The 20,957-nt window shown below is 37.9% G+C and overlaps 2 protein-coding genes across 6 annotated transcripts; both read right to left on the bottom strand.

Moving 5' to 3' along the window:
- Positions 1-70: 70 nt before the first annotated feature.
- Positions 71-6,382, bottom strand: LOC122075167. 2 transcript variants are annotated; one of them, XM_042640095.1, is made up of 14 exons: positions 6,011-6,382; positions 5,183-5,342; positions 4,758-5,015; positions 4,328-4,502; positions 4,062-4,123; positions 3,765-3,928; positions 3,524-3,621; positions 2,983-3,041; positions 2,764-2,901; positions 2,349-2,602; positions 2,081-2,240; positions 1,097-1,172; positions 685-735; positions 71-474 (listed from the first exon to the last, which is right to left on the bottom strand). In XM_042640095.1, exons 1-14 carry the CDS (start codon positions 6,058-6,060, stop codon positions 254-256), a joined length of 1,926 nt encoding a protein of 641 aa, XP_042496029.1. In that variant the 5' UTR covers positions 6,061-6,382; the 3' UTR covers positions 71-253. The 2 variants fall into 2 exon arrangements, with proteins under 2 accessions (XP_042496029.1, XP_042496030.1); XM_042640096.1 differs by having other exon boundaries at positions 2,764-2,898; positions 6,011-6,379.
- Positions 6,383-7,167: 785 nt separating this feature from the next.
- LOC122077055 (F-box/kelch-repeat protein At3g06240-like) lies at positions 7,168-20,594 on the bottom strand. Of its 4 annotated transcripts, none has more exons than XM_042642817.1 (5): positions 19,331-20,594; positions 9,993-10,391; positions 9,308-9,897; positions 8,864-9,220; positions 7,168-8,758 (listed from the first exon to the last, which is right to left on the bottom strand). In XM_042642817.1, exon 1 carries the CDS (start codon positions 20,460-20,462, stop codon positions 19,338-19,340), a length of 1,125 nt encoding a protein of 374 aa, XP_042498751.1. In that variant the 5' UTR covers positions 20,463-20,594; the 3' UTR covers positions 7,168-8,758; positions 8,864-9,220; positions 9,308-9,897; positions 9,993-10,391; positions 19,331-19,337. The 4 variants fall into 4 exon arrangements, with proteins under 4 accessions (XP_042498751.1, XP_042498753.1, XP_042498752.1 ...); XM_042642819.1 differs by lacking the exon at positions 9,993-10,391 and having other exon boundaries at positions 8,864-8,989; positions 9,077-9,220; XM_042642818.1 differs by lacking the exon at positions 9,993-10,391 and having other exon boundaries at positions 8,864-8,986; positions 9,077-9,220.
- Between the last annotated feature and the right edge of the window lie 363 nt (positions 20,595-20,957).

Below are 20,957 nucleotides of genomic sequence, written 5' to 3'. Positions count from 1 at the left end.
ACTACCCCAAAAAATAGGAAAATTTGTATCAAATGATTAAGAGAGTGAGAGAGAGAGAGAGAGAGAGAGGTTGGGAATAACCCTGTTGTCTTCCATAAGGTATATCCCTACATATAAGTCTGGATGATCAGAATGTAAAGGCTACCTTTAAAAGGATTGTCTTTGAACAATGTTCAATAAAAAACCTCATTGGAGAGGAAATAACCACAAACATCTACTACTAAATGCAGGCTAGGGTGAAGCTCACCACAAACTAGATACAATTCAAGATGAACAAAGCACTAGCATGCATCTCAACGTCTATTGATATAGCTTGTTTAGCTACCCCATAATCTTTTCCACTAAACACTTCACTGTACCTACATGAAGCTTTGCTCAAGTCTCTGCCAGGAAGCACTTTGTCCAGATCCCGTATATTTGCTGATATTACCATTCTGTCAGGGCTCAGATTGAAAAAGGAAAGATATATCTCTCCTAAAAAAATAAGAAACAAACCATAAGATATGGAAGACAGAGGAGTGAAAATGAAGAAATGAAACTTGACGTGTATGGATTCCCCAAAACTAAAGATTTCAGTTCATCTGTTCCTATTAAGATGCAGTAATGATAAGCATGATCATAACAAAACTAAGTGACTGCAAACCCCATGAATTAACTAACAAAATAAATTTTAACCAATCAAACCTCGCCTTCCAGTTGCAACCCAGGATCGAATTCCACCAGATATGAAATTAGCTGCACAAATAATCAAATTGTTACGTTGGAATCCCAAGCTTTCAAGCATTAGTTAATTGTTACTCCCTCTGTTTCAAAATAATAGTCCACTCTGAAAAATATATTTAACAAATGATAATCAATTCTCTAACTCCCAACTTTGTTTTCTTTCCCAAGTTTACCCTTCAGCTACAACTTGAATAACAAATTTACCCTTGTTAAAAATGTCGGTAGTAAAATGAAAATTAATGCATTAATTGTTAGTGTGTGAAAGGGTAGAAAGGGTAAGAAATGGAAATGCATTAAATATTTGAAGTGGACAATTATTTTTGGAACACTGAAAAAGCTGAAAGTGGACTATTATTTTCAAAGAGAGGGTCACCTTTGACCATCTTCACTGCTGCACACAGTCCAGAATAGCTGTTCACCAGTGTTCCATTAAGTTTCAGCTCCCACATCTGTTCAGCTTAATCATTTTAGGTCCATTTCAGAATTAAGAACAAACTTGAAGTCAAATGAAGCAAGTAAGAACCACAGTTGTCTAGTGCATGATATTGAAATAAAACAGTAGGAGTTGTATAACCAACCATAAGAAGTGACCACTGCAGCCAAAATGCATTCAAATTCTCTATGTAATCTTTTAAGAGTTACACCTTAAGGCCGGGTCCTCCACCTCAGAAAGTAGATAGATCAAAACTCCCAAATTAATCTTCAAAATGACAGATAGTTTATTTCTTTTCATTTATGGGTAAATGTAATTACCTTTTTGTGCTTTCATTCTTTATTCCCCCTTGTTCTACAGAGATGATTTTATCTATTAATATAACAAATTATATGTTTTTCATCAATTATTTTTTCTGCTTTTACTATTGCTTTAGGATCTTTGATTATTTCATGGATTTGGTACTTCTGTATACTACCATTTTCTTTAGAATGCTTTATTTTTTCAATGAAAACCTATATATTAAAATTCAGGCTTCACTTCATCTTCTGCCTTACAAAGTAAATTATTGGGCCTCTGAGATATCTACTTAGTAAGTGGATATGCTGTCCCTCATTTCTTCACCAAATGGATGGATTAAGTCAATATAGTCCCAGTCGAAGTGAACTGCTAAACAGAAATCAAAACCATACTCAGTTTATAGTATCGATAATAGTAAACAAGTGATACTAAAATGTGGGCAGCCAAATGGTCCATGCAGGGCTTGCTATCGGTTGTTCACATTGATCTTGAAGCAGTGCAAGTGGAATTTTTTTGACAAAACTTCTGTTCCCTGTCTGAACGTTTTGAAACAAAAGCATTGCTTAACCCTACTGGACTTCAGTAAATTACAACCTAAAGGAATATATAGAACTGGACAAGTACCTGATTGGAGTTCCATCTGCAACGGGATAATGAACAAGTCTGCAACTCTTTTGAAGTAAGCTTCCGGGTTGAAGAAGCATCCAAGCAAAAATCCATTGTGTCCGTTGTTAACAAATGGAAATTTCCTTGATACTGCTTCTTGTAGATTACCTCTTCATCTCTACATCATCATGATACCGAAAAATTCAAACAATTATAGAAGCAATAGTAATAATAACAATGGATTTCTAAAGATGGATCATGGTAATTTTGAAAAAAGCTTCCATACAATGTCAGCCAAGGTTTTTTTTGGTACAAGCAAAGTGGAGGCTTGTGTTTTCTTCCAATGTTGTCTTTCCAGCAGATCTGATCAATATCTTCATCGATAGCTTCCACCGCCCAACCTTTTGCCTTCTGATCCTTGCAGCTGCTGAGACCCAAGACATGTGTATCTGGTGCACTTTCATCCTTCAAATTTCTAGATTGAAAGTTGGGAAAGCCTTTACCACTCTTGAGACTTTTTCTACTGGTTGTGTAAGGAAACTGAAATACAAGACGTAAACAAGTCATTGTAAATTTTTAACTGTCTTCTTTTATGCTCCAGTTTAATTTCTTAATCTGTTGTTATTCACTAGAATGCCATTTTGCACTTTGGGCTGAGTTCTTCCGGAAAGGGCTAATCTGATGAAGGATGAGTAGAATACCTCCATGTTATTTGTGCTAAATGAATTTATTTCCAGTAGGACAGGATTCGTGATGAGAACAAACGTGCTTTCATCAAGTGCCCTCATATCTCCTCCAAACATAAGAGGTGACTTGACCATGGACCATAGTGTCATCTGCTGCAATAAAAGTTTAGTTCTTGCAAGACAAAGTTTGAAAGGATGTTGAGAATTAGATCATTCAAGAGGATATCTATATACCTGAGTTCTTTGCTCATCAGGACTGAGATTACTTTTTCTGTGAGGCCCTTCATTTGAACCTAGTGTTAATAAATTTTCCAAGTTAATTGAATTTAGCAGATGCTCTTATAAGATACTTTATCAAAACTCACATACCAAAGGCCAAATATTCCAAGCTTAGCTCATATACTTGGTGGATTTTTCTGGAGGCAACAGTGTATCATATACAAAGGAACAAAAGAGAAAAGAAAAAAAATCTTTCTCATCAGAAAATACAGCTAGGTCATTATGCTTTGTCCTATGGTTCATGAACCCGCTTGGTCAACATCTGAACAGGCTTGTGAGCACAACAGAGCTGAACTTGGTAAAAACTCCGCTTCTGAAACCAAGGCTGGTAGAGAATTGCAATTAATGATTCAGTTCGACAGTGCTCTATTTTGCAACTATGAGTCATCCCACCTCAACCACTGGGTTGGGGGGAGGGAGGAAGGATATTCTAGGTTAATATAGCAACAGGTGATGATAAAATATGACCCACATATCAGTATGCCATGTCAATCACCTGGATCAGTAAGCAAACCCAGTGGTAGCATGTCCAAATCAGGCCATGACTTCCCATGCAAACCAGTGGCTCCTACCAAATTAGCAGCAGCCAAGTCCCTGGCACAAAAGTAAATATTAGGCACTAGAAACCACATGTGTGCCATGTGGTGGAGAGGGGAGTGCACCTTGGATGTTGGATTTATATTACACAGTGATATGAATTGAGAATTTTCAAATTGAATTAGTAGAACACAGTATACCTTGACACATCAAAATGAGAAGCCACATCTCCCCAGGTATCCCAATCATCTCCTGTTATCCTGTACATGTTCACGAGACCACTTACATCCTTTGCCATGGCAGGGGTCACACTGGTACCAGGAGAGAGGGAGTACAATATGGGACGGTCTAGCTCCTTCAAGACCTGCATGATTCATTAATCATTTCCATCCTCTGCAACTCCCACACAATGAGTAATTCAACTAACTTTAAATGGAATACCCTAAACTGAGGAATAACTACCACTGCAGTAGTGTAACAGGATTGTCATAGTTCACCTCTGACACTATGCTTATTTCATTTAAATCCAGGTCATCACCAAAGATGCAGTCATGCTTCACTGTGAAGAGAACAAAAGCATCAATAAGCAACCACGGAGAATTCAAATTTACCTACTAAAATCAGATATTAGCTAATTCAACTCACACCATTCAGAAATATGTAGCAGAGCATATCCTTATTTGTTCAGTATATAGAAGCACAAAATACTATGTCCAACAGTGAATACATCCACCCCTAACTTCAGTTGGAATAAACAAATTACCAAAATCGACACCCCATTCAGCATACTGGTGGTACAATGACCTCAAGAAGGCTCTTCCAGCTCCTGTTTTGGCATTGACACTCATGAAACCATGTGGCATCCAAGCACAAGCCCTCTCTGTCAACCCTATATCTTTCGCCCGCCACTGTCGACCAGACTCCTCATAGGCACCACCCTAACAGGACACAAATGAAGGATCATGCAATTAGTCGCAACTGAAGTCAAGCGTTAAAATGATGAGTTCGATTAGTTCATATTTTCCATTTCCGATGAGGATTTAATCCTACTAACACAAATTGTACAATCAGTTCTTTTATTAATGAAATATTAATGCATTTGGTTAAAAGAAATATAATGCATTTGGCCTTGCTTAGTACCAAAAGGAAATAACAAAGTGATTAAAATTTATGATGGTAAGGAGGAGCAAGACCTTTATGGTGTCCAAGATCAGAGTGTTTGCATTGACTGCTTGTGTGCTTATTCCCCTCATAACATGAATCCCAAATTTTAAACCCATGTCATGAACTTTCTTGGCTACTTCAGAAAATCCTCTGCCACCACTAGAAGAGGGCCATCTCCCTGGATCGGGGATCACCCTCCCCCATTCGTCTATCACATCGAATCCTAGCGAATCTGTATAAGCACCCTTCACCTTCCTCCTATACCAGAGGTAATCAACCACAACATACTACAAAATTTGAAGAGAGTGAGAGGAGGCGAGGAAGAAGAAAACTAAAAAGCAGTGAAATGAAACAAAAGGAGTTTCTATCTTCTCCCAGATTCCGGGAATGTGGAGGGATTAAAATAATAATTGCATCTACAACTGAAACACAGGTACGACTTGAAATTTCTGACCTGATATCCATGAGGGAGTAGCCTCTTAGAAATGATTTCAGCATTCTCTAGGAATTCAGTCTCTGAGATAATCCATGAAAAGGAATCATATGAATTCCAACCTCTTGGAGGGAGGTCAGCCATCTGCCCCTGTCTCTCAGACAAAGCTTCCGATAATTCCCTGTAATGAGTCAATCTGTCATCATCCTTAAATTTTAAAGAAGTCAAAACCCTATTAATTTCCTAGGAACCTAGGCAGAAAGATCCATAAATAGGCAAACAAAAGAAGGCTAATAAGAAAATTAGTACATACAAATGGTCTTTCTTTATTTATCATACCAATGAACCCAGAAACTGGGCCACTGCTAATATAGAAATGAATTTCCAAAGGAAATATAAGAACTCAACTCAAATAGACTAAGCCTTATCCCAACTACTTGGGCTCTGCTGCATAAAATCTGTTCGGTGGTTCCATATTTATTTATTTAAGGTGCAGGCAGCAAGTTTTCAGGACCAGTATTTAAAAGGTTTCAGCTAAAAGCACAGAAAACAAAATAAAGAAAAATGAAAACATGGAATTTTTTTTCTTTCTTGGTAATAGATGAAATAGGTACTTTCTCGAACAATTTTCATAAAAATGATAGCTTTAACTCCTAAATCCTTCAAAACTCTGCAATTTCAGGAAACAAATATACATTCACAATGAAATCAATAAAATGACAGCCAAATTCACAATTCCTAACAGAAATTAAAAAAAAAAAAAAAAAACCGCAAATGCAGTCTAAGAACTCCTACTCGAATACTTGATCAAGAAGGTAATAAGAAAATGAAGGAGAATAATAGAAATACCTTTGAAGGATCATAAGACTTGTTAAGAATAAGAAGGAGAGTCTCGTCATGGTTACTGTTTTAATGGATCAGTTGCAGAGGCCGATAAAAGAGAGACGGTGGCAAGTGTATGTGTGCGTGTGTCTGTGAGAGAGAGAGAATGAAAGACTAATGGATCAGTTGCACAGAGGCCGAAAAAAGAGAGACGGTGGCAAGTGTCGTCACAAGCTTCGTCTTTCTTTAACGATCGTGGTTGGGAAGCAGTAGTATTTCATCTCCATCTCCAACTGTGTGGAAGAAATGATGAAAGTCTTTGATCTGTATATGCAACCTTGTGTGCGTAGTCGGTATCCTGTACTTAGTTACTTGGTACTCTTAGTTGTAAGAAGTGAAAAAGTAAAACAAAAACGACAGCTACTCCTCTCCAGTCACTTGAAGGAGAAAACCGAATCCAACCGTTTAAAGTTGGATTTGGAGTTCATTAACTGTTTATTAAATCGATTAAACCAATTTTTATCATAAGCTGAATCGGCAAAAAAAAAAAAAAAAAATCCCATTAATTTAAGATCCCCACGGCACCAATGTGGAAAGTGTTGCTCATGCCTCTCCTACTCTCGCCTCACAGTTGAGGAAAGTTTCTTCCCCGAGTGAAGGAAAACTGGTTGCTACCTCCGAAGGAACCTGATCCACTGGAGCGATCACCCAAGTCAGTTCAATTATCTGGCCGATCGACAAGTGTCCAATGATAATTCAACGACTATGCTTCTACTGACCAAAAGATCACTGCTTATACACATGTCAATCGCCTAGGTAACCATGAACAAGTACAATATTAAGACACCCATATAAAGACTTGTTCTGATCATGGAATTGGTAGGGTAAATTTCCATCAAGTCACTTATTTGATTATCCTTCATTCGACTTTCCTCAATGGTTGAAGAGACAAGCACAGATGCACTAAAACAACAACCAATTCCTTCTTTTATATTTCCTTTTTCTTTGGGAGGGGCAGTAAAACATTAAATTCATCATCGTTGAATAAAAGCATCAGCAGAGGATGATCCTTGAAGATCATAAGTTTGAAGGTCATCCAAGGTTAGCTGGGTGTCCCAGACAGAAATCCCATTAAGGTGGTTCTATGGTTACAGATCATTTGAAAAAGATACAGTATAGTTTGAATAAGAAGCCACAATACATAAAAACAGTAACTACGTTTAAATGTTTCAATTTTATACAGGAGAGATAATTTGACAAATCCTACATGAAAAGATAAAAAAAAGAAACTAACTTTAGCAGGTCGGTATATACAATCGTGAAATTCCTTGCATTGACATTCTTTGTAGTGAGTCTTCATATTTTCCTGGGGAAGAACACTGATCTTTCTTTGCATCAACCAATAAATTCTTGGGGAGCATGCCCCTGAGAGAGTTTCTCTTCTGAAACTCAGGCTTCTAGCATCATTATACCCTAAATGCTCATGCTTTGCACATGCATGGAGTTATAGGGTTCTCACAGAGATCATAGTTGGGAAAAGTCTCTTCTGGCAATCCAGTACGTGTATGGTGTGTGACAATGGCATCCTCCATAAGGGTGGCCCAATCCATGTAGGATCCTGAAACTCCTTTGACATGAGACCCTTGTCTGGTTTGATGGACTTCTGTCTGTGCCCCATGTACCTGTGAGCCCCAACGACCAAATTGCCAAAGTTACCTCCTGAGTCATCTGATTTCAAGCAGAACAAGAAATCAGGGGCTGCCAAGCTCATCACATGATTCCTGAGGCCATCTAATTCCTCTTGGCTCGCCAACCCTTCCTTTGTAACCTTTCATAACTCTGCAGAATGAATCATCAACTACAAGAAAATTCAACCAAGTCACCCTCCCTGAGTCCTTCCCCAATCATCCGAATCAAAATTAGCAACATGACTAGGTTAAAATGCCTTTCACTAGCATTATCCCCGACTTCTTGGCTCATGAGTACGTTCTCTTCATGAAAGGAACAGAACCATGAACATTTTATCCGTCTTTATTTCAGATTTAAGCTCCATTTATTTCAACAGAAAATAGGTTGAAGTCAAAAAATGGATGCAAAACATTTAACTACAGACTGTTTCATCAGAAGTAATAATAAGGGAATTGCCCACTATTCAATACCGAAGAACTAGGGCTTTCTTTTTTTTTTTTTTTTTTGAGATTTGAAATATTTCCCTTTCATTTTACTTCTGGGCATTTCACATTGAAACAAACAGAACCTTAATGCGATTCAAGCCTCTTGACATAGAAGGTGCCAGCTGGTTACATGGTAAAGTCAATGGTTTATTAGTGCCCTGACCTGGGAGGCTGGGATCAAATCCCGCTAGTGGTGGATCCCACCTTCACCTCCTGTCACATAATTCTTTTGCATCGGTACAATTGAGTTCCATGCATATTAAAGCTTTTAAGGATATAACTGGCACAATTCTGTCGTTAAGCAACTTCAAGATGGAAAAACTAAAAGGAATTGCACATCAGTTGGAAAAATGCTTACCAGATTCGGGAACATTTCCTAATGGTGCCATCCAGTTCTGATCCCCCATAAGCTTACCAGATTCGGGAACATATTCCTAATTGGTGCCATCCGGTTCTAATCCCCCATAAACTCGTCCAGAAGCAACATAGATTTGAGTTTCTTGGGATAGCCCATTGCTGGAAGAATCAGACACTTCCCCAGGCTCAAGGGGGTACTTTCCTTCCACTTCTGCAGAGCCAGTTGCCATAGATGGGAGCCATTCTACATGCCAAATTCCACAAGAACAATGAACATACTGTGCATCAATGTTTCATTTTGGTTCAAGACCAACAACAGAACTTCAGAAGCCAGCTCTCTTTAACTTACCTCGCACCTACAAGACAATTCTTTTTTCTGAATCCCGCCATCTTAGCCTTTACCACTTGCGTCCCAACAAAATCGCAGAATGAAAAACCAACCATGCCCTTCTCAAACCTCAAATGAAGAGCCCTGCTGAGGAAAATCATGCATTACCAGGTCAAACGCAGCAAACAGGTAAGGGGTGAGATTAATTTGAAAAGGATAGCATCTGAATGTCACATATAGGGGTTTGAGCTGCCCGTGCAATTTCTCATTCTTGATGCCCACTGTTCAGTTATCTGGTCAATCTCAGGTAGGAGTTTCAGAGCATGATAATTCACTCTGCACCTTAGGCGGTTGATTTCCAGCAGAACATTATCATACCTGAAAAGAGCATAAACATTGATTATCATCGTCCCACAAATGAGCAAAAATTTAATCCAAGTCTAAGCTATGACATCCATGACTTACCAAGCTGATCAACAAAAGGTTTTAGTGCAATTATCTTCTTCTCTTTGATCTGGGGCAGCACATTGTCAATATAAAATTGAGCTATAGCATACAAACATATAATATGAGCACACCTTGGTAGGAGAGGGGTTGCAACGGTCCAGCAAAGGAGAAAGAAATACTTTACTTACCTGCTATAGGATCACAACAATGTCTTAAATTTTGGAAAGTCGTTCCCGAAGGGGCTTTGATACCTGAAATAATACCTTCATTTGGGAAACAGGTCCCAGTCCAAACATACATTCAAAGAAAGACAATATCAAGAATATGGAATTTCAAAATGGTTGTATTTAAAGAGTTTTGAATTACTATCTGTGGAGGCAATCTATTTACACAAGAAAATAAGTATAGACCAAGTTTTTACATCTAGATAAATTCCTATCTACATATTTACATGGAATTTCAAAATATCACATGGTACTGGTTTCTACAAAACTACTTAATAGGTCAAAAAGGAATGCCAATGAGTCCCTAATCCTCAGGAACAGAACGCTGCTGGCCCCGATCACCAAGTACGCACTTTGCTCAGCAACATTCTACATGCACGGGGCCTGCAAAAAAAATGAAGCCCAGTGAGGGAAAATATGGCAACCACACCCCCAAAAAAAAATGTATGAACCATATCATGAAACAGGAAAAATATTACCATATGAACAATTAGAATTCATAAGTTAAGTCATCATAGTGAAGTGCCACATTGCCAACAAATAGGTGAGGACATGCCGTTATCAACGGCTGCCACATATGCCTCATCACACTAGCCAGTGTGGAAATACATCAACATAATCATCAATGTCCCAATCAATGAAGCATCAGGCCCTCCAGCCGGCATCCCTAGGCATTCCCTCTGGAAGGCAACGAAACATCTCTTCCTAGTCACCCAAGCACCGGGGCATCCGGTGGCGAACCTGGCATTCCCGCGGGCCAAGCGAGGAATTTACTTTGCGTCTCATCCAGTACTTATCCCCTAAATAGAAATGGGTGGCAATCACAGGTCTGGTCTACATTCATTCATCATTCCTTTTATTCCTTCCATATCGTACCCCTTCATTCAATTGCATTATATGTCATTCATCACATAGAATAACATCATATAATATTCCATCATACATTGCCATACAATATTCCATTATAAATTATCATATTAAAGAATCATAATCTTATGGAAATCATGCATAGTACCATCATCACATATTAACCATAACAATGTATCACATTCCATCTAAGGCACTTCATTATTTTAGGCATTAAAACATGACATAAGAATAAAAGAAGATGGTGGCCAAATTTTCACTCACAGATACAGCTTGCAAGAACCAAGATCCGACTATTAACCAGTTCAATCAAGATAGAGTTTCCTATATTGGCATGAATCAAAGCTTAAGATTTCATTCTAGTTTACATTTTAATACCTTTATGTTCGAAATCATTGGAACGTACATTAACGTATGTATATATGTTCTCAGCATGATTTCCCACCATTCTTGTGGTCCCATTTCATGTTGGTGTAGAGTTGTCTTGTATTTTAGTCGCAGTTTAATCCAGAGAGTACTGGTGCAGGCCCTCGACAGAACAGAACGGCAGTCCCCCTACATAGAAGGGGTGTAGGAGGGGCGCAGCCCCCCGCTTGAATTATTTATTTGAGGGCGGTTTTGTACTTTCCGGTATTAGGGTTATTTGCTATACATTTGCAGCAAGGTTTACTTTATCTGCAAGCAATTTTGAGAGGTGTGAGAACAAGCGTTGTAACCCTATTCTTTATTGATAGTGAAGCAAAATCTCATCTAACCGAGGACAAAGGCAATCTTGCCGAACCTCGTAAACCTGTATGCATTGTTTTGTTCTTGTTTTTCCATTACCTTCTGCATCGCTTTTAGGGTTGCGTTTCTACATTACATATGTCAATTAAAACTTGCATCGTTTTCGATTTCACATGTAATTGGTTTTTCCCATAATTGCATACCCAGTTCAGCCCTTATAATGTGCTTTAATTAAGAATCCCATATTACTAGCATCGCTAGAAATTTCCAGCATAAGCGTGTTGAATAGATCTAAAAACAGTAGCATATTTAAAATATATATATATATATATCAATTCCTAAAACAGTTAAATAGGTCCATAACAATAGCATATTTCATGTATAATAAGACTCATTTAGGTGGCCATAGAATTTATAACCCAGTCCCTAAAAGGTGTTTATAAACCATGATTAAGGTCTATTTTCTCTTTTGTTGTTCTCATTTTTTTAAAACAAGAGAGAGGCTCTCTCTCTCTCTCTCTCCCCCCCCCCCCTTCTCTTCCCTGCTTCAAAATTTCTTTCCAAACAAAACCAAAATCCAGAACATGAGAAGGAAAACCTCCCTTAGAAGATCAATTCTCTCCCTTAAAGCTTTAGCCCTTCAGATCTTTGCTCCTACCTCCTTGTCTCCTAAATTTTAGTCTTCAAATCCTCACCCAAATTGTAACAGAAAAAAAAATCCTCACCCAAAACCCTTCTTTTTCTTTTTTCTCTCAAACCCTAAACCCTTTGTTTATGGCAAGAAGAAGAAAGGATAGAAACCCAAATTCGTTCCCCTCTTTCACTAAATACCATCATCCACCTTTTATATAAAAAAATAAACCAAGTGGGTCATATCATAGTTAACCCCAAAGAACCAAACCAAATCCCAATAAACCTAATTTATTCTCAATTGACTCATGGCTAATATATTAGCCCACTACTTATTATAAAATAATTAAATTCATAAATTTACCCTAAGGCAACAATTCGGCCATTACCTAGCACCCGTCGAAGATCCTCCAGCGACGTTCCTATCGGCCATAAAAAGTAAATAGCGTAAATATCCCAGGATGAGTGGAGTGTTACACCGATCAATAGATGGTCAAAGCAACTTTAGAGGATGAAGTGGGAGCATGATTTTTGCGGTTGATGGTTTTGGGCTCAACGGAGGAGTGATGGAGTAGCCTTAGGGAGAAGAGGGAAAATCGCACAAAAGGGGAAGGGGATCACACACCACGCACAAATTCACTAATCTAAAAATTAAATTCACTTTAAAACTGAAACATTGGGTTAATGCAGATATTTAAAAGAAAATAATGAAACTCTTACTTAGACTCTAACACTAAAACTGACTCCTACTTCATATGTATCCTACCCAAAATAAACTTGAGAAAAAAATAAAAGACTTAATATTAAACTAAACTACTTCCAACCCTTGTTGGACCAAAAACCTGGGTTAGACCGGTTCTTCTTGGCCCTTGGCTTCCATAGCCGGTCATGCTGGTCCAACCAAGTAAATGCAGGTGTATCTACATCAAGGAGTGACAACGATGTTAGGGCTAGGTTCAGAAATTGGGGTTGGGAGTGTATTGTGCCTATTGCTGCTATTAAAGGTGAGTACTTTGAGATAGAGAAGAATACAGAGAGGGAGAGGAAGACTTAATAGCTAAATTGGAGAGGGAGCATTGGACATCAGCTGAGTTATAGGAGCCAGGAGGAAGTGTTGGACTCCACAATGGCTGAGACTCAAAATCAGCAGCGTGCCGGCGCAGAGGTAGTAGTAGCAGTAGCAGTAGCAGTAGCAGGGAGCAGTGGCTAGGGCTCGTTTGACCGAGAAAGGAGTGGAGTAATAGGGAGGGAACTAGGAAACGAAGAGGGAACCGGGAAAATGGGAGAAATGAAGAGGGTTAGGGTTAGGATTAAGGTGGTTCTGCAGGTCAGACGCCAAATGGGGGTTTCCAACTTTGAATACAACGATGACAAATACCACCTAGAACAATAGACGCAGGTCAGGGATTCAGGGAATCCAGTGGGGGGGGGGGGAACAGGGGGAAATGGGAACAATAGATGCAGTTGAGGGTTCAGGACTCGTGTCAAGGAGGAAATGAGGGCTTCTTAGTTTTTTATTTGTTCAAGATATGCCATATGATATAGGTATGGTTTTATACTAATTTATTATTGTATCTTTTTTTATTCTAAACCAACAATAAGGATATATAAGTGTTTATAATCCTACGGTCCAAAACAGTCCCCTCAAAAGTTTCCAATGTGGGGGGAACAGACCAGAGAACCCCAACCCTTGTCATTATACAGTAAACCATTTTAAAAGTTAAAAACCCACTCCATAGAAACTGAATGCCACTGTAACAGCTGGGAACTAGTAACTAAGGGGAAATTCAATTATAGGTTCAAATGAACTTCATCCAGTTCTGCAGTTACAATGGAAGGACGTAAGAATAAGTTGGCAATGCCGCCGTCCTGCCACCACCCACATTAATAAGAATAAGGAAAGAAAATCCAAACAAAATTTGGCTTAAACAATAATGCATGAGAAGTACACATGTCAGGCCTAAACTATAGAACTAGTTCAGAATTAGACCAGACCAGCCAAGCCAAAAGCCACAAGATCTAGTCTTCTTTCTCCTTTCTAGCAAAACATTCTGATGGGAAAAATTAGCAACAAGAAGCTCATTGTCCAAGATGCAACTTAGAAGCATGAAATCAATCAGAAGCATTTTATACTCCTCCAAAAGTTCATTTTAACGATCAATGGTGCCACCTTATCCTCCATCATCGGTAGATCGTCTCCATGCTCATCCACCCACAGTTCCAACAAGTGATATTAGCTTGTCGAAGGAAGCTTCCAAACGTTCTAGCATGGACTATGGCATCTAACTTAACAATTACAGAAGTCGTCTACACTTGTTAAGATGGTCAGTAACTATTCGTGAGCGCTCTTGTATTGCCCAGTTCTTGGAAAAAAATAATACCAATTGATGGAAGAAAATAAACCTATAGTAAGGACCCATAGCAAGAGTAGCTATAATACCAATTGATACAGATTGATGAGAGGATTTGCTTGTGGTGGGTGTAAGAGAGAATAAGAGAAAAAGAAAGATAAAATAAGTGGTTGTTCCAAGACTGAAAAGTACCCGTGAACACTGAACAGCAACCTAAACAACACGTTAAAAGAAATGAGAGAGGAAATAAGGGAGAAAAGAAAGAGAAACGAGAAGCACCAACCTCCACTTCAAACTAAACCTTAGTTCATTCCATTATCAAATCACTGGGTTTGGCCATTGGCCTACATAATTTTATAAAGACACACAAGTAGAAAATAGAAACAAAGATTGACCCAATCTCCCAATCACAAACTGTATCGGAGGTTTTCCAAATTGACTACAAAAACTGAAAATAAAAACTACTTGAGAAAAGAAACGAATCAAAAAAGGAAACTAACTAAAAGAAAACTGACCAAACAAGACTGGATTTATAGTATAACAAGACCAACCCAACCCATAGGAACTGGGTTTCTTCATCCTTTCTAGCAGAATGCTGCATCACTACTGCACCAATCACGTTACAATAACCATAGTTGTCAAGGCATCACCAAGGCGACAACTTGGCGTCCAGGCAGTTTTCCTGGAGCCTAGGTGACAATCTCCTTATTGCACTGCATGTCGCCTTGTGTTTTGGTACTTATTTATGCCAAATTTCATTTACTTAAGATACTATTCATAAATAAGCAAATACCTCCTATTTGAATCCAATAAAAATATTTTAAAAATCAAATTCCAAAAGGATAAAAAGTCAACCCCCTAGTCCAAGAACAAAAACTGAATTTTGATTATAGGGGCGATTTTCAACTTTTAAATGCTAGGGTTTTTCTCAATTATGAAAATTTTATAAATCCTATCAAGTTAAAACATTGTTAAAAACCAAAAGTCCAGAAAATAATCTTTTTTTTTTATATCCATAAAATTATTTTTCATTGAGGCGATTTTAACAGCATTCACACTTTAAAATAAGTTTGACCGGAGTATAACTTTATCATTACAACTCAGATTTAAATAATCTTAGACTTGTTGGAAATCTAGTTTTATGTTATACCTAATACAAAAAGTCTCATGTAAAAATAAAATCATTTGACCAGTCAAACTTATTATATAACAAGAGCATTTCTCTAAATGCTATTTTTTATGACTTAATGTGACTTAGCCTTGATTTTTTATGATTTGATGTGGCTAAATGTTGATTTTTAATGACTTGATGTGCCTTAATGTTGACTTTTTATGATACCAGGTGTATGTAACTTACTAAATAATGTTATAAAACAGGAAAAATAAAAAATAACACTTGGTCGCCTTGTACGCCTTAAAGTGGGCGCTTTCTCGCCTAAGCTATTAGACAGCCCTCCAACGCCTTGGTTCGCCTTTGCGTCGTGATAACTATGACAATAACTCAGCCTTATCCCAACTATTTATGGGGTCGGGTACATGGATCCTTGCCCTCCAATCAGCTCTATTGGCAGCCATACTGATGTAGGTCAAGCTATCTATTGGCTCTAAGACTTCTTTTAGGGAATTTGGGTAGATATCCAATTTGCACAAGGAGATATGAATTCTTCCCAGTAAAAGATATTGACCAGCTTTATCTGGGGAAAGATAATAGTCATTGCCAGCTGGTTTGAAAGAGAATATCCCCAGAATTATTTGGAGATATCATCCAGCTCTAAGGGAAAATATTTCTCAAGAATTTCAAGTAGGCCCCATGGCCAAATCATGGAGGAGTTTGACAGCTTTTAATAGTGCTACTTTTTAGGGAAAGTATTGGTCATCAAGTGCTGATTTGAAGAAAGATGTTTAGAAGATCCCCAAGCCAGCTCGCATTACGGAGATAAATCAGAGAACAAATTAAGGAAGATCTTTTGGAATTTCTTTTTCTTTCATAATAGTTTCTATTTTCAGTTTAATAAAGTGGATTTTCTTTCATTAAATAGGATCTTAGGAGATTCCATTTTTAAGTAGATTTGCTAATGTAAGACTCTTTATTTTGTAAACAATTCCAGGTATGATTTATTTCCAAATTGAGATGTCACTAAGAAATTTTAGGCTGTTACTGGTTTCATTATAAATTAAGGACAAGGCTGATTTACAAACACGATTTTGATATAAAATAAATGGCTTTATGCCGTCACTGTGAGAGACAATTCTATGGGATGTAGAAACCCTAGTGGGAGGCTTGAACATATCTTTTTCTTCTTTACCCTTTCTTCTCTCTTCTTCTATTTTCTTTTATTTTCAGTTTAAGATTCATTATTCAATGAGTGAAAGATCCTACCGTGGAATTAGTCCCTAGTTTCCAAGTTGGGGATTGGTTCTACATTACATACTAGATACAAGGCCTAAGCTATGCTTGTCTTTCCTCACCACTTTTCCTAGTGACATTTAAGGTCTTCCCTTGGCTCTTTTAGTTCCTTTAATTTGAATTAAATCACTCCTCCGTACTAGAGCATCCAAAAGCCTCCATTGAACATGGCCACGCCACCTCAAATAACTTTCTCTTAGCTTATCATGTATTGTAGGTTCGGAGTTACTCCCAAATCAGCTCTAATATGATCATTTTTACTTTATTCTTTCTAGTTTTGCCACACATCCATCTCATCCTAATATCTGCTACACTGAGTTAAACACATGATGATACTTAATTTCCCAACATTCGCACCATACATCATAGCCGGTCATATGGCAGTCCTATAAATTTTTTCTTTACAATGACCAAAATTCACCTATAGAGATGTCATTTAGACAAACCCTTTAAATAAAGTGCAACTTCTATAGATCTAAACAAATTTAATGGCCCATCAAAAGTTATTTGAGTAATATAGACAATCGTTTCTTCATCTATGTTCTTCAAAAGGAAATGACTTTCCAAACATCTTTCAAAACATTTTACTTATAGGAAAGTCACATTGGATTGCAAATTAACCTATAGTCAGATGATGACATGGACAGTATGCCAAACTAATTTGAGAACTAAATAATTTTTTTTATTTCTACAATATATGAATTAGGTAGAAAGGATTCCTGCCCCACCACTTATCTTCATGTGGATATTAAATTTTCACATTATTTTCGTTTTGGGGCCCAAAGCCTGTGGAAGGTTAGCCCAGTCAGCCATGCATCATGCTGTTTCGAAGAGCGATATCAGATTCGACCCTGACCTCATTGTCATTCCAAAAAGAACTTAATGAGCCCTCAAGTGCAAAACATTAGGAACAATACCAAATAGATAGCAAAGGAAACCTTACCAACTACCAACATACCAACTCCCTCATTGGAGAAATAGAGACAGTTGCTTGAAATACAAATCTGGACTTACTCAAGGGAAGCTTGGGGACGCCCCAATAAGGAGGAGTGTTCTGATTCTGATTCGAGGTAAAAGAGCAAGGAGCAGGCTTAAAATGACTATAGGAGAAGTTGTGATGAATGACATGCATAATCTTGGTGTTGCCCCAAGTATGACCTCAAATAGAGCCTATTGGAGGGCAAGGATTCATGTAGCCCACCCCATTTAGCTGAGATTATCTTGACTTGTTAGGTTGTGCCTCTTTCCTATTACTTTAATCTTCATTTCATTTTATTTTTATTTTTATTTTTTTCATTTTTCATTATTAATTTCTCATCCCATTTCCCATATACCTCATTTCAACATCTCTTTATTCCCCATTTCTTGTTTCGACCTCAGTTTTCCCTACTTTGTTTTGCATGGATCTATGTAGCCGACCTCATTAAGTCGGGATAAGGCACGAGTTTCTTGTTGGAGAGGGCAATAGTAAGTTTAGCACTCCATGAGCAATTGCACCCACAACCAAGGATTAGAAGCCAAAATAAGAAGTCCTATATGGCAATTTTGATAGAGTTAATCTGTTTACATAGTGATGTAGGACAGATTTGGGGAAACCTAGAATAAGTCTTCCTTTGCTGTCCCACTGCCTCCTTGCTGTTAAGTGATGAATTTCCATAGTGTTTAAGGCTAAGATTTAGACAAAACTGGGAAAACTGGGACTGATAAAAAAGTAATATGGAGAGGGAAAGAAAGAGGGTGATAGCCTATAAGAGAAGAATTAGGGAAGAAAAGGGAGCTTGGATTCACTCCAAGGTTTGCAGGGAACAGAGAGAGAAGTATTGGATTCACTCCAAGGTTTGCAGGGAACAGAGAGAGAAGTAGGGGAAAAGAAAAGTAGAGCAAGAGGAAGAGGGAGTAGGGAGAACAGAAGTCAAGAAAGAGGAGAAGAGAGAAATTGAGAGGGAGAGAGAGAATCACACTGCAAGAGGGGAGGAGTTTCTATTTTCATTCATTCATTCATTCATTCATTCAATCCATTCCTTCATTGTCTTGTCCAAATACAGCCTTTAAAAACCCAAAATGAAGAAAGACGAGTAACTCCAATAAAAAATAAATAAATAAATAAATAAAAACTTTTCCAGCAATAACTACTCCCGAATAACTGCTTCTCCAGCAAATAACTTCCTATATCTCCCTTACAACATTAATACATAATTTTGGACACTAAATAAAAATAAAATTACAACAAGATAAAATAGCTACACATAATGCTGGTCATCTACTGATAAGTCCTAAATCTTAGAATAATGTCCTCACCACATAGTGTATTCTGCATTATAAAAATTGTACTTTTCAAAAAATGCAAATTGCAAAGTTTAAAGTTGAGTTATTTCAGTGTTTAGCTCATTTTTTCTTAATTGTTCTAGCTGACTTATGTAGTGTTTGTTCTTTGAATCCGACTGTAGCATGTGTAATATGACAACATGAAGCTTTAACAAATATCTCCCTAAACAATTATTTTGATCTTTTTTCTTTCAAACCACTGAAGCACATCAATCTGCCTGCAGAGAACAAATTCAAAGACACCCAGAAAGAAACAAGCAAAAAACAATAAGGGAAGAAAAAAAATTAACATCAAAATATGATATTCAAAACCAGATCTGTCCATGAATCAGGAACCGTTTAATATCTCTAGGAAGCTCATTAACATGCAGAAAGAAACACATTTTAGAGTTTTAAGTACCATATAGCTAAGTTCAAATTTATCTTCAACTGCAACTACTAAAACAGGCTAAAGAAAGTCCGTATCGCCACCTGCAATTCTTTAATCCTTCTTATGAGTTCTGGAGCACACCTTTTATTTATTCAAAAGTGACCATAGCAAGGCTCTCGATATAAGAATAAACATTAAATTCCTTCTGGGCACCAGGAAGATGCAGAGATCTAACGTCACTACTCACTGGGTCAAACAAAGCTGGCCCATCATGCCGCAGTAAAACCCGACCGTTTTTGAAGCCATATAACTTTATTTCTCGGAGTCCAAACATGCAACTATCTCCAGGTATGTTAGTCACGTTAAGGGAGAGCTGTTTGGTCCAAGCAGTATTCCCTGATACATCATCCACCTTCACCCATAATTCATAACGATCTGGGAAAGTTTGACAACAAAACATAGAAAGGCAGCCTCCCATTGAAGTCAAGTTCGCTGTTTTCGCAGAATTATAGACAGGGGGCAATGGAATTTCCTTGAATTTCTCATCTCCAACATTAAATGAAACAACAGACTTCAAAGGAGGCACAACCCAATGGGGACAACCACCAAACACCTGCGGTTTTGGGTCCCAACGAGGGTACTGAATTTCTCCAATGCTTCTCCAGGAGCTTGTCCCCATTGTATACACAGAGGCTTCAACTTTACGGAGGCCAGGCCTCTTCTCTGCAAGATGTGAAATTGCCAGCACCTTGAATTTACCAGAAACATGGTCATAACCAAACCCAAACATTCGTATGTAGAGACTTCCATTGTTAATATGTTCTGGCAATTGCATGTAATCTCCTGTAGCAGGATTCCATACATACACAGTGTCTTCGTACAATCCTCTATGGGTTAAGCACAGCAATCCATTACAAGAACCTACCACTACAATTGGGGTTAAGCAGGTGGGATTCCGATGAGGGAAATCAAGTTGGATTGGGGAGCGAAATTCATCGATATTTACTTTATATATCTTGGAAACAGTAGAAACGATGATAGTAGAACCATTGTCCTTCTCAATCTGTCGGTTTAAGTGCATCTTAATGAAATTAGGGCTATAAAATCGAGAGTAGTCTCTGATTACGCACCTGAATCGCAATAGACTCGTCACAGGTAAATTCAAGAATATTTCATCTTTGATTTCATTTGGAAGATTCGGCGATTCCGTCCTAGCAGACATCCGCGTTTCCTCTTCTCTCCGTTCCTTCTTTTCTTTTCTCTGTTCCTCCATTTTTATCCCCTTAAATCTTTCTGTATTTCTCCTACGTTGGTTGCGCCGGAGAGATAAAAGAAGAAGAAGAAGAAAGGGTAAAAGAAGTGAAGTGGTTCTGATTCACGATTTTTCTCCCGCCCAAAACTGTATCCGGAGCCAGCTGTTTCATCTTTTTCTCGTATAAAGCCAAGGGCCTGTTTGGTATCGTTTCTGTTCCAGAAACGCCGTTTCGTTTCAAAAACGAAAATTTCAGTTTCTGTGTCAAAACGCAGTTTTTAAACGAAAAAATGGTGTTTTAAAATTTCAGATTTTTATCGGGAAATTTTTTTTTTTTTTTTTTAAATGGAACGAAACTGGGAAGACGGAACTCCAAAATGGAGTTCCGTCAAATCTCGTTTTTTCAGTTTTTTTTTCACTTTTCGTTCCAAAAAAACAGAAACGGACCATAAGTGCACCAAACAGAAGATTCCGTTTTTTCGTTCCAATAGAACGAAAAAACTCCAGAAACGTTTT

Source organism: Macadamia integrifolia, chromosome 4, assembly GCF_013358625.1.
Source record: "Macadamia integrifolia cultivar HAES 741 chromosome 4, SCU_Mint_v3, whole genome shotgun sequence".
Classification (NCBI taxonomy): domain Eukaryota; kingdom Viridiplantae; phylum Streptophyta; class Magnoliopsida; order Proteales; family Proteaceae; genus Macadamia; species Macadamia integrifolia.
The sequence above is the reverse complement of the archived record's forward strand: the minus strand, read 5'-3'. Positions and strand labels throughout refer to the sequence as shown.

Bases quoted from the DNA above. Each gene is read 5' to 3' on its own strand.
- LOC122075167 (XM_042640095.1), bottom strand. From the start codon at position 6,060: ATGACGAGACTCTCCTTCTTATTCTTAACAAGTCTTATGATCCTTCAA. The intron at 4,503-4,757 runs GTCTTGCTCCTC...GTGTCCTGTTAG, and splicing joins TGATCTTGGACACCATAAAG to GGTGGTGCCTATGAGGAGTC. The intron at 1,173-2,080 runs GTACTTGTCCAG...TAAGCTGAACAG, and splicing joins GCAGATGGAACTCCAATCAG to ATGTGGGAGCTGAAACTTAA.
- LOC122077055 (XM_042642817.1), bottom strand. From the start codon at position 20,462: ATGGAGGAACAGAGAAAAGAAAAGAAGGAACGGAGAGAAGAGGAAACG.